Here is a 13,922-nt window from a genome sequence, read left to right on the forward strand (position 1 = left end):
ACCTGTTTTAGTGTGTGTAGAGCCCACCTGTTTTAGTGCGAGTAGAGCCCACCTGTTTTAGCGTGAGTAGAGCCCACCTGCTTTAGTGTGAGTAGAGCCCACCTGTTTTAGTGTGAGTAGAGCCCACCTGCTTTAGCGTATCCAGTGCCATCGAAGTAGGAGCCAGGCTGAGGGTTGGCGAAACACGACCCCACCCGGTAGCTTGAGACCGGGTTCTCCATGTCTACTGACCTATTCTGCATCCAGAAGTTTCTGATACAGCCATCGATGCTGTACACCACCTACACACAGACACAGACACACACACACACACACACACACACACACACACACACACACAGACAGTCAAAATACCGGGGAGTATTTGTCAGACCCACTGTGAGTAAATTCAAAAGCCTTTACTGAATTCCCAGCCAGCCTTGTGTCAGACCTGTGACACTCAGCAGGGGGCGAGCTTTTCCTCAGAAGAGGCGTATTGTTTATCGATGAAGAGCTCTTTGGCTCCCTCTGGTGACCAAAGACAGTTCAGCAGGTAGCCCAAACTGATTTAATGCATATTAGATTTATTGAAATTATATCTTGTTATATTTGGGTTAGACAGCTGTATTTTGACTGTATTTTTGAGTCTCTCTCCCTCTCTCTGTGTGCGCGTGTGTGCGTGTGCGTGCGTGTGTGTGTCGGTGTGTGTGTGTGTTTAGTACCGGTCCAATGCGTTTGGTGGTGTAGTTCAGTGGAAGTCCTCCAACATACAGCATCCCAACTACATCCAGGATATCGGCTTTCTTAGGACTGAGAGTGTGTTTGGAGTACCGGCTGTCCACAGTCAGGATACCTTGCTGCTTATCCCGCCATACTCGTATCTATACACACACACACATACACACACACACACACACACACACACACACACACACACACACACACACACCACACACAGCAAAATGGTTGGAATTAGAGCAGAGGGTCGACACGAGCCAAACACAGGGATGGATATGTATATTTACATCATTTATCTGACACTTTTATTCAAAGCAACTTACAATGACTAAACACAGGTTGAGGGTTAAGGGTCAGTTCAGTACCTTCACCATTGAGACACCATGTGCATCACGCAATAAAATGTTTAAATATAAAACAGATGAACAGTGATGTTTAAAACATATGAAAATATGAATTTAACCTCTGAAATTAATAAGAAAAACTTTTTCATTTTTATCAATCATTGCAATCTTATATATATATATATATATATATATATATATATATATATATATATATATATATATATATATATATATATATCTTATAGAAGATATAAGATATACATTTTTATATATTATATATATATATAAAGTTACTGGACTTTTACGGTTGGAATTGTATGAGAGCACGCATCATGTTGATGTCATGTCAACCAGCACAGCGAGCGGTCGTCAGCGAGGGGGCGGGGCTCTACCTTGTGCCAGTGGGCATCGTTGATGATGCGCGGGACGCTGACGGACGTGTTTCCGCTGCCCAGGTCGAAGCTGAGGTGGGCCATGCCCTCTCTCACCTGAACCGTGGCAAAGTCGGCGTGGTTCACCCGCGCCATGTAGAACACCAAGCCTGAGTCTGCCTGGGTCTTCAGCTCGAACTCAACCAGCAGGCTGAGGGGAGGGACACACCCACACACACACACACACACACACACAAGGACACACACACACACAGACACACACACACACACACACACACACACACACACACACGGACACACACACACACACACACACACACACACACACACACACACACACACAGACACACACGGACACACACACACACGGACACACACGGACACACACACACACAGACACACACACACACACACGGACACACACGGACACACACACACACAGACACACAGACACACACACACACACGTGTGCACACGAACACACACAAACACAAAAGCACTTAGTTGTATACGACAGCAGAATGAGCCCTTTAAGTGCTCACTTCAAACTCAGTGGAGGATAAATATCAAAATAGCTACAGATGACCAGAGATGACCATTAAAAACTATCTGCACTACACTACACAACACTACACAAACACACAGATGCTCGGATACGACTACAGCGGACCAGAGTTCCACGTTCGGATACTAAACTCTGAACTGAACAGAGAGTGTGAATAACGTGTGTGCACAGACGGAAACGCCGCGGCGATGGCGTATTGCTTGCACCTGTTTTTCACTTTCTTGTCGTCGAACTCGAACGCCAAGTGGCTGTTCCGTGACAGGCCAAACTGCTTTGCTAATTCCAAGACCACAGGCTCCGCCTCTGCCGCACACTGGACCTGCGGGATTGGACAAAGACAATGCCACTCAAACATCCGAGCAATGAGACTGACTGGAGCTACTTTTGGTCCCCGGTTCTGCGAAGACCAGTGTTGTCCACCTTGACGGTTTGGTGAACGCGTGAGGATCTCACTCAGGTGTACTGGAGCACACCACCACCAGACTCTGCAGAACTGGGTTTGGACACACGTGGTCCACACCAGAAGCTCCCAGGTTCTGGTCATGGAGTATTATAGTGACTTTATCAGATCCCAAATGCTCTCAAAATGTGTGTAGGAGCAGAGAAAACACTTACAGCAGAAACAGACTGCACAACCCTACTCGAGAGGAACACACAGCTTGCACAATGTAGGAAGGTCAGAATGTAGGAAGGTCACCGTAGAACCTGTCACTTCTACTTTTTGGTGTGTTCCTTGTGCATGTACAAAGCCAATCCGTAAACTGTGACTCGTGCACATCGATATTTATTGCACAAATCGATTTTTGAGTGCATTTGAGTGTAAAAGTTTGCCAGTAGATGGCACAACAGTACAATGTGTGGAAATACACTTAACTATCATATCGTCATTCAGTACCCATACAGTGCACATCCTTGAAAACAGGTTAAACAAAGCACTCCTAAACCAAACAAGGTCTTGAATCAGACCTTGTAGGTATCTGAATACTTCTAAAAATAAACACACACACACACACACACACACACACACACACACACCAAACTTGTGTGCATGTGAACATGTCTAGGTATACAGGCGTGTACTTCTCTCAGAACGTCTCTGTGAATGTGTGAACATGTATACACGTGTGTGTGTGTGTGTGTGTGTGTGTTTGTATGTGTGTGTGAGTATAATAGTACCGCTTTTTGATTGACATCGGGCACCTCAGAAAGGGGGCTGACCTCAGCAGGGGGCGGGGCCTAAGAAGCAAGCAGAGCAGAGCAAGAGCAGGAGGGTGAGCGGTACAGAGGCGTCACGCGGCGACATTCGGCTGTCACGAGAGCGCCACAGCCACAAGCACGCGGTAAGATTCAGCTGCTGCGAGAGCGCCATAGCCACAAGCACGCATGCCTTTATGTCTGACAAACACGATAAATGCCACACAGCACATAGTTGGTTATGGCTGTTCCACAATTACAACCCAAGGGCAGGTGTTCTGCAAGGTAGCATGAAGCACGCGATATGAACAGCACATCCATTGGCCAGCAGCGGGATGCACTGTGACACGTGTGATAGACCTGGGGAATGATGAGACCGTTACCATGTCAACATTTCCATGTCAACATCATTCATCACCCGCATCCAGTGTGGACCAGGCTAGCAGGTTCCATTAATGATTCTTCCTAAAAGTCTTGTTTATGATCAGGCACAAAGGTGATGAAATCACACTGCGATTGTGTAATATAAACTGCAGGTAAAGGTGTAGACATCCTGTAGGTTCCTCCCACAATGGATGTGCTGCCAAACTGTTTGCTGTGATTGGTCACACCTGGTTCAGTGTCGGGGACTCTACCTAGAGACAAGCCTATAGCTGTCGACTGGACTGTAGCTAATGACAGAACCCTGGATAAGAACAGAGAGCAGAACACAGCAGAATAAGATGAAGGACCCTTTAGGGCGAAATCAGTCAAACACCCACACACACACACACACACACACACACCCACACACACACACACACACACACACACACACACACACACACACACACACACACACACACAACTTGCACATACGTATGAAACATCTGCGCATACATATGAAACATTTTCATATAAATAATCTACTACTTACATTTGCGTATGATAACTTACACTTGCATATACACACACACTCATTTCTCGGATGCGTAAACACAATTTCACTATACTTGCATGTGTGTGTGTGTGTGTGTGGCCGTGTGTGTGTAAAACAATTTTCATTGCGCCCAGAAGTCATTTAATTGTAACAGGAAGACAAATATTTAACATCTATACAGCACGCTCATCAATATAATGTGAAGACACGTCTCAAAAAAACAAAACAAACATCGTTATGTCAGCGTCAGCATTGTGACAGCTTGAAGATCATAGACACCAATGAAGGAATATTCTTAAAGTTCCACCACCAACATTTTGTACAACTCATAATAACACTCCTATACTAGCGCTCTCCACCCATGGTACATTTTATGGATCATATAATCAGTGTTTGGATCTGGGGTTTAATTAGCTTCACTAATTGATCTAAGGATTGTTTGACACTGACAACATATTGGTTCCCCAACGTTAGAAAACACTTTGAATTAAGAATTTTAAGCAAATTTTGGAATACACTCACAGTGTAGCGAGAACTATGTTTGGATAGGTTATGTTCAAACATTCCAGCGTTAACTGAATTACAAATGATGAGATTATACACTATGTATTAAGAAGTGATGAGATTATATGTTGTGTAGCCTGTAGACCTGCTGGGAACGATGTGGCTATGTCACACATGTTAGTTTCTCAGTATCCTCCAATCGGCCTACAGTATGTGAGGAAATATTCAGAACAAATATCTCATCATCATTTATTAGAATACACTCCCGATATCAATGACATTCATTATAAATATTGGCTAAGATAACGTAGCACATAAACTTATCATTTCCAATAGTAGTTATGTCCGATCAATAATCTGCAATCTTAAATTTTCAAATTTCCATAACTCATCAAGAGTTTATAAGCACATATAGCTCATTGACGATTAAACAAATGTCAGGTCGCTCTATACCTTATCAGGAGCGTGCTGTATTGGTTTACACACACGCGGCCACACACACACGCGTGAGCACAGCTAAACTGTGTTTACGCACCAGTGAATGAATGTGCAAGTGTGTGTGTAGGCAAGTATAAGTTATCATATGCAAATGTAAGTAGTAGAATATTTATGTGAATATGTTTCATGTGTATGCGCAAGTGTTTCATACGTACGTGCAAGTACTGTGTGTGCGCGCGCAAGCGTTTTACTGATTACGCCTTGAATGGCCCCTCATAAAATACTCCTTTCTCTCTCTCTCTCTCTCTTTCGCACACTCTCCTCACATCTCTCTCTCCCTCCCTCTAACGCACATTTTCCCTTCCTCTCTCACTCATACCCTCCATCTTTCTCTCTGTCAGGCTCCATATATCTTCTGTCTTTAGACCATTTTTGAAGCTAATGGTCTGGAAAACTGCTCTGTTTTTATAGCCTTCCCCCGCACACTCTCTCACTCTCTCTCTCTCTCTCTCTCTCTCTCTCTCTCTCTCTCTCTCTGCACAATAAACTCCATCATCGATGCCCACATAGTCCACAGCCCTTCAGTCAGAATTTACCATGGCAGGTGAAGATGGTAGTTTAACGTCTAACACAAGGGGGTAGTTTAACATCTGAAGGTGGTAGTTTAACATGGGAGGGGCCATTTACCGTGGAAGGTGAAGGTAGTATCCTAACAGTCTCCATGGGTGGGGCTACGTGTTCCAGTTTGGGTTGTCCCTTTTCCTCATCCTCATCCTCATCTTCCTCCTCTTCCTTGTCAGGTGGGGGAGGGGGCAGGGCAAAGTCAGGACACTGCCCAATTTCAGCATTCTCAAAAGCCACTGGATGAGAAAAGTCCACTGGGCTGTTTGATTGACAGAAATGGCACAGTTACTCTCTCTCTCTCACACACACACACACACACACACACACACACACACACACACACAGGCACTCTAACATTGTGAATGTGTGTTTATATGCGTATGTGTGTATGAATGTGGGTGTGGGTGTGTGAATGAGTATGGGTGTGTGTGTGTGTGTGTGAGAGAGAGAATGTGAGTGTGTGAATGTGTGGGTGTGGGTGTGTGAATGAGTGTTTGTGTGTGAGAATGTGAGTGTGTGTATGGGTGTGTGAATGTGAGTATGGGTGTGTGTGTGTGTGTGTGTGTGTGTGTGAGAGTGTATGGGTGTGTGAATGTGAGTATGGGGGTGTGTGTGTGTCTATGGGTATGTGAATGTGAGTGTGTGTGTGTGTGTGTGTGTGTGTGTGTGTGTGTGTGTGTGAGAGAGTGTGTGTGAGAGTGTATGGGTATGTGAATGTGAGTGTGAGTGTGTGTGTGTGTGTGTGTGTGTGTGAGAGAGTGTATGGGTGTGTGAATGTGAGTATGGGTGTGTGTGTGTGTGTGTGTGTGTGTGTGAGAGAGTGTGTGTGAGAGTGTATGGGTGTGTGAATGTGAGTATGGGGGGTGTGTGTGTGTCTATGGGTATGTGAATGTGAGTGTGTGTGTGTGTGTGTGTGTGTGTGTGTGTGTGTGTGTGTGTGTGAGAGAGTGTGTGTGAGAGTGTATGGGTATGTGAATGTGAGTGTGAGTGTGTGTGTGTGTGTGTGTGAGAGAGAGAGTGTATGGGTGTGTGAATGTGAGTGTGTGTGAGTGTGTGCGCGCTGTTCCGTAATGCGACTGTAATCTGGTGACTAATGGGCACAGTTCTGAGGAAGGACAGAGCTGTTAAGTGCTCCGTAATGGAGGTGAACGGGCTGCGTCCGGAGTCCAAGGGCTTCCTGACAGAGATTCATACTGGTCATTAGCGCTGGACAAACTCCGCGATTATTAACGTCAAAACAGCGCCGCTGGCAAAACGAGACCTCTAATTTAAAACCACAAGAGGAACGGTAAAAAATAAAAATATAAAAACGTCGGCTCGCGACTGTGCCAACCTCTCCGCGTTAATGCACGCACGCGCCGCAGAAACGATGCGCGAGGCTCGTCGGGATGAACGGCGCGTCATTACGGACGACGAGGCGAAGCGCGACTAGTTTAGTGCACGAGCCTGGATCAGTTTATTAGGGCAATAAAAACCTTCTCAAGCCCCCAGGCCTGTTTGGCTGGAGCACTTCTGTCCCGCGGTTATAGCACTTGGGCACCACTAGGGGGAGCCCATGCTTCTGTTTGCGGTTATAGCACTTGGGCACCACTAGGGGGAGCCCATGCTTCTGTTTGCGGTTATAGCACTTGGGCACCACTAGGGGGAGCCCATGCTTCTGTTTGCGGTTATAGCACTTGGGCACCACTAGGGGAAGCCCATGCTTCTGTTTGCGGTTATAGCACTTGGGCACCACTAGGGGGAGCCCATGCTTCTGTTTGCGGTTATAGCACTTGGGCACCACTAGGGGGAGCCCACGCTCTCTGGACAGTCTGACACAAGGTGTTAGGCTACTACTCCAGTGCGTCATCGCAGGTCTGTATGTTTTTACATTTCTAGGTTTTACTGCCCAAGTTTGTTTGTAGTTTGAATATGGGAACAACACAAAAGGGTGTTGTAAAGAGTTATCACTGCCGTTTTAAATGTAAACATGGACACAAATGTAACAATCTAAACTTATATATTTTTATATTATATTTAATATTATTGCCCAACACTTGTAAATGTAAAGCTATCTTAAGGATAATATGTACTGAACAGCCCTTCACTGAGCTGAATTAAGTACCAGCGTTTAATTCCTGTCTTTACAATGTGTGTTGTCATGAGTCATGTGACGATCAGCTAATTTGCTTTTAATTGCCATGAAAATTACACTTAGCATAACTTTAATGTTAAACGTGACTTTAATATTTAAGTGAGTGATGTATGTATGGGTGGGTATGTGTTTGTGTGCGTGCATGTGTGTATATATTTTATATATATATATAATATGCATACATGTGTGTATGTGTGCATGTGTGTGTGCGCATGCGTGTGTATTAGCTGACACATACACAGTATTGATAAGGAGGTTCCAGATGCAGCCTTGGAACGTCACATTCGGTCGGTGCAGACTGGCCTCCATCTCCACTGGAACTCCACCCACAAACAACCTGTGGATGCTCATGGGCTGGTCGCTAGGAAACGCCTGCTCCAACTGGGGCTCCTCATCCACCTGCACTGAGAAAGACCTGAACACACACACACACACACACACACACACACAATGATTACTATCAGTGACCCAAGAAAGGTACAGATGGGAGAAAAGATTGGCAGAGGAACAGAAATTGATGAAAAAGTCTAGAGAGAGGCAAGAAAGAGAGGACAGAGGGAGAGATGGAGCTAGGGGGGACTCACCCTCCACTGTGTCTCCGGACGCGTAGGGAATGCTCGCGGCCGTCGTGAAGGACGCCCTCGTCTGGCTTCCTGAGCGCTCGCCGGGGGTTCCTGCTCCCAGTAAACACCAACACCTCCAGGGAGCCCTTATTCAGCTGCACAGAGAGGTAAGGCTGGAGAGAGAGAGAGAAAGAGAGAGAGAGAGAGGGAGAGAGAGCTTAAAAACAGAACAAATGCGTGGTACACTCAGCTAAAATAGTTCTTGCTGGAACCTGAAGAGGCTCCTTCCTTCAGAAGCTCCTGCAGATGCTGCATGCACAGTTCTGTTACTGCACACACTTGAGAGCAGCGCAGCACACCCACACTGGTTTGCCTGTTTGTGCTTATACTGAAACTGTCTCTCCAATACAGCTTCATCTGTTTTCCGAGAGCTCGACGCACGGAGAGACGTCCCCCCTCGTGACCTGAAAGTGTCAGTGTGAGTATCACAGCTGTCAGACTGTCAGCCTGCAGAGATGCTCTCCAGCCAAGATCACATCAGCTCGGGAAGCATGTGCTGTCACTACTGGCCCTGACTGTGCAGAGTTCAAAACGTCTGCGTATAGCAACCAATAAATAACAGCAGAATTCTTCAAGTAAATTACTGCTATGCTATAAATAACAAAGACCTAACCTTACACACATTACATGTCTGACCACTCACACACACTACATCAGTGATGGTGTAGATCACACACACACTACATCAGTGTTGGTGTAGATTACATACACTACATCAGTGATGGTGTAAATCACACACACACTACATCAGTGATGGTGTAGATTACATACACTACATCAGTGATGGTGTAGATTACATACACTACATCAGTGTTGGTGTAAATCACACACACACTACATCAGTGATGGTGTAGATTACATACACTACATCAGTGATGGTGTAAATCACACACACACTACATCAGTGATGGTGTAGATTACATACACTACATCAGTGTTGGTGTAAATCACACACACACTACATCAGTGATGGTGTAGATTACATACACTACATCAGTGATGGTGTAGATTACATACACTACATCAGTGTTGGTGTAAATCACACACACACTACATCAGTGATGGTGTAGATTACACACACTACATCAGTGATGGTGTAGATCACACACACACTACATCAGTGTTGGTGTAGATCACACACACTACATCAGTGATGGTGTAGATTACATACACTACATCAGTGATGGTGTAGATTACATACACTACATCAGTGATGGTGTAGATCACACACACACTACATCAGTGATGGTGTAGATTACATACACTACATCAGTGTTGGTGTAAATCACACACACACTACATCAGTGATGGTGTAGATTACATACACTACATGAGTGATGGTGTAGATTACATACACTACATCAGTGTTGGTGTAAATCACACACACACTACATCAGTGATGGTGTAGATTACACACACTACATCAGTGATGGTGTAGATCACACACACACTACATCAGTGTTGGTGTAGATCACACACACTACATCAGTGATGGTGTAGATTACATACACTACATCAGTGATGGTGTAGATTACATACACTACATCAGTGATGGTGTAGATCACACACACACTACATCAGTGATGGTGTAGATTACATACACTACATCAGTGTTGGTGTAAATCACACACACACTACATCAGTGATGGTGTAGATTACACACACTACATCAGTGATGGTGTAGATCACACACACACTACATCAGTGTTGGTGTAGATCACACACACTACATCAGTGATGGTGTAGATTACATACACACTACATCAGTGATGGTGTAGATTACACACACACTACATCAGTGATGGTGTAAATCACACACACACTACATCAGTGATGGTGTAGATTACACACACTACATCAGTGTTGGTGTAGATTACACACACACTACATCAGTGATGGTGTAGATTACACACACTACATCAGTGTTGGTGTAAATCACACACACACTACATCAGTGATGGTGTAGATTACACACACTACATCAGTGTTGGTGAAAATCACACACACACTACATCAGTGTTGGTGTAGATTAAACACACACTACATCAGTGATGGTGTAGATTACACACACTACATCAATGTTGGTGTAAATCACACACACACTACATCAGTGATGGTGTAGATTACACACACTACATCAGTGATGGTGTAGATCACACACACACTACATCAGTGTTGATGTAGATTACACACACAGTACATCAGTGATGGTGTAGATTACATACACACTACATCAGTGATGGTGTAGATTACACACACACTACATCAGTGATGGTGTAAATCACACACACACTACATCAGTGATGGTGTAGATTACACACACTACATCAGTGTTGGTGTAGATTACACACACACTACATCAGTGATGGTGTAGATTACACACACTACATCAGTGTTGGTGTAAATCACACACACACTACATCAGTGATGGTGTAGATTACACACACACTACATCAGTGATGGTGTAAATCACACACACACTACATCAGTGATGGTGTAGATTACACACACACTACATCAGTGATGGTGTAAATCACACACACACTACATCAGTGTTGGTGTAAATCACACACTGTCCAGGAAGCTTAGAGCAGCTCTCAGAACATCTCTGGGTCAGCTCACCAGCACAGTCTGGCTCAACCCGACCGATGTCAGAGCTCTCTCACTCATTCTCTCTCACACACACACACACACACACACACACACCTCACTACTTTGAAATGGGGGACAAAATTGCAGGGACGTGTGCATGAGCAGGTTCTGCTCTCAAAAGACGATGCCATGGCGTCCACCGTCGCCTCTCTCTCTCTCTCTCCCTCTCTCTCTCTCTCTCTCTCTCTCCCTCTCTCTCTCTCTCTCTCTCGTCCACTCTTTCTCCTCGTCTCTCTCTCTCTCTCTCTCTCGTCCACTCTTTCTCCTCGTCTCTCTCTCTCTCTCTCTCTCTCTCTCCTCACTCCTCCTCTCTCTCTCTCTTCCTACCTCTTCTCTCTCTCTCTCTCTCTCTCTCTCTCTCTCGTCCAGTCTTTCTCCTCGTCTCTCTCTCTCCCTCTCTCTCCCTCTCTCTCTCTCTCTCTCGTCCACTCTTTCTCCTCGTCTCTCTCTCTCTCCCTCTCTAGCGGTAGAGAAAGAGAGAGAGAGAGAGAGAGAGAGAGTTACATCCACTTCATTTACGAGCCGTAATGATTTTCCAAAGGTGACGGTCTCGGACCCTCTCCCTCCCGCGAGGGCCGACGCAGATTGGATGCCATCCATCAGAGGAGAGGCGCGTAAATCTATTTATACGAGCGCGAGGGGAGAGGGGAGAGGGGAGAGGGGAGAGGGGAGGAAGAAGGAGCCACAGCAGCTCACGGCCGCCCTCACCACATTTAATATGCCACTCCTGAATCTTCTCACGGAGAGAGAGAATAAAAAGAGATATGGAGAGGGAGGAAGGGATGAGGAAAAGCGGATGAGAGCCAGAGAGAGGGACAGAGAGAGAGAGCGAGAGAGAGAAAGAGTTTGGGACAGACCGAGGGAGAAATGGAGAGAGACGCGTCGGTCTTCCGGAGGTCCAGAAGCGCGTCCAGACACTGCGGTGGACAATCACTCTCCCGCGAGACAAACGCTCGAACCGCCAACCCTTCTGGGGTCATTAACGTCCGTCTGTCCGTCTCTCTCTCTGTCTCTCCCTCTGTCTCTCTGTCTCTCTGTCTCTCTCTCCGCCCCTGTGTGTGTCTCTTTCTCAACCTCGTATACAGATCAGCGTAGTTACCCAAGACGACTAAATAAAAGCGACACATTCCTCAGGACAAAAGCATCTGTCTGCTTTTCTCCCAAAGGCTTAAAGCATATTACCGATGAACTTCATCACACTCACATTCTCGTCTTATTCCAATTTCTGACTGTCACCTACAGTTTCTCAGTTCTTGGTTCATGCTGGCCAGTGTAAATAAGTAAGATTATGCTACTTTGTGTAGCATAATACAGTGAGATTTATTGTAGCATAATCTAGTGAGAATTTGTGTATCATAATACAGTGAGACTCAATAACCACTCCAGTAGAGCGATGTGCCATTGCCGTTGAAGCACTGCTCACAGGGACGTATGTGGGTGCCATTGTAGAGTTGACAGGCTGGACTGACCAGTTGGGTGTGTGTGCTTGTCAGTGATGTCTTGGAGTGCATGTGCATACAATTCAGGGTACATGTTGGAGTGTGTGTATCTAGAGTGTGCATTTCTAGAGTGTGTTTTGGGGTGCATGTTTCTGGAGTGTGTTTCTAGAGTGTGTTTTGAGGTGCATGTTTCTGGAGTGTGTGTTTCTGCAGTGCTTTTATGGAGTGTGTTTTGGGGTGCATGTTTCTGGAGTGTGTGTTTCTGGAGTGTTTTGAGGATCCTCTCACTTTGCCCGTCTGCCTGCGTCTGCGACGAGCGTTCTGGGCCGTGTTCCGGTTCGGGCGGCTCCCGGTCAGGGTGGTGACCCCCCCTCGGCCGAACAGGATGGTCCCGCTGTCTGTCCTGGTGCTGAAGGACAGGGTGATCTCAGAGCCCACATCAAACTGCACAGGACTCAACTCCACATAGCCCGGCCTGGAGAAACTCACAGTGTGCAGATTCTGAACAGGAGAGAGAGAGGGGGGGGGGGGGTGTTTCTGACAGATGTCCTTCATCTGCTGTGCTTATATAAGGTATTTATTATATTAGAATTTATATTTACAGATATTACCTGGGTACAGAAAAGGTAGAATCACAGTGAGGAGAGAGAGAGAGAGAGGGAGAGAGAGACTAACATCCTTTCCTTACTGACCTCTATGGAGCAACCCTTGGTCAGTCCAGTGAAGTCCATGCTGCTCAGAAGGTTGTAGGGAGTTCTGGAAACTTCTATATCTTTAATACAGCCAGCGTACCGCTTCACAGTCACCCCAGGCCTGACACATTGCAAACAGAGAAACCGATCGTTGAGGCATAACTAATCCAGCCCTGATCGAACCAGTTAAAGGCTACGTCCGTGGATGCATCACATAGCTACAGTGTGTTATATGTCATGGCTACAGTGTGTTATGTGTCATGGCTACAGTGTGTTATGTGTCATGGCTACAGTGTGTTATGTGTCATGGCTACATTGTGTTATGTGTCATGGCTACAGTGTGTTATATGTCATGGCTACAGTGTGTTATGTGTCATGGCTACAGTGTGTTATGTGTCATGGCTACATTGTGTTATGTGTCATGGCTACAGTGTGTTATGTGTCATGGCTACATTGTGTTATGTGTCATGGCTACAGTGTGTTATGTGTCATGGCTACAGTGTGTTATATGTCATGGCTACAGTGTGTTATGTGTCATGGCTACAGTGTGTTATGTGTCATAGCTACAGTGTGTTATGTGTCATGGCTACAGTGTGTTATGTGTCATGGCTACCGTGTGTTCTCATAGCTGAGTGAAAGTGGGTGGGGCGGGGTGGATGTGGGTGGGGTACCTGTAGCTGTC

The 13,922-nt window shown here is 45.7% G+C and overlaps 1 protein-coding gene across 8 annotated transcripts in view; it reads right to left on the minus strand.

The window, feature by feature from the left end:
* Positions 1-13,922, minus strand: part of LOC113590314 (laminin subunit alpha-2-like) — a 124,339-nt gene that overhangs the window by 2,217 nt on the left and 108,200 nt on the right. For 7 of the 8 annotated variants that reach the window (XM_035528978.1, XM_035528976.1, XM_035528980.1 and 4 more), the window contains 11 exons: positions 13,912-13,922; positions 13,241-13,361; positions 12,837-13,049; positions 8,419-8,570; positions 8,073-8,249; positions 5,764-5,959; positions 3,198-3,257; positions 2,228-2,340; positions 1,457-1,646; positions 702-860; positions 128-281 (listed from right to left, as the gene is read on the minus strand). The exon at positions 13,912-13,922 is cut by the window's right edge and continues 128 nt beyond it. In XM_035528978.1, the coding sequence (XP_035384871.1) occupies positions 128-281; positions 702-860; positions 1,457-1,646; positions 2,228-2,340; positions 3,198-3,257; positions 5,764-5,959; positions 8,073-8,249; positions 8,419-8,570; positions 12,837-13,049; positions 13,241-13,361; positions 13,912-13,922 (1,546 nt within the window). The remainder of the gene's footprint in view (positions 1-127; positions 282-701; positions 861-1,456; positions 1,647-2,227; positions 2,341-3,197; positions 3,258-5,763; positions 5,960-8,072; positions 8,250-8,418; positions 8,571-12,836; positions 13,050-13,240; positions 13,362-13,911) is intronic. The other variant, XM_035528977.1, reaches the window with a different exon arrangement.

This window comes from Electrophorus electricus, chromosome 8 (assembly GCF_013358815.1).
Source record: "Electrophorus electricus isolate fEleEle1 chromosome 8, fEleEle1.pri, whole genome shotgun sequence".
In the NCBI taxonomy this organism is placed as follows: Eukaryota; Metazoa; Chordata; class Actinopteri; order Gymnotiformes; family Gymnotidae; genus Electrophorus; species Electrophorus electricus.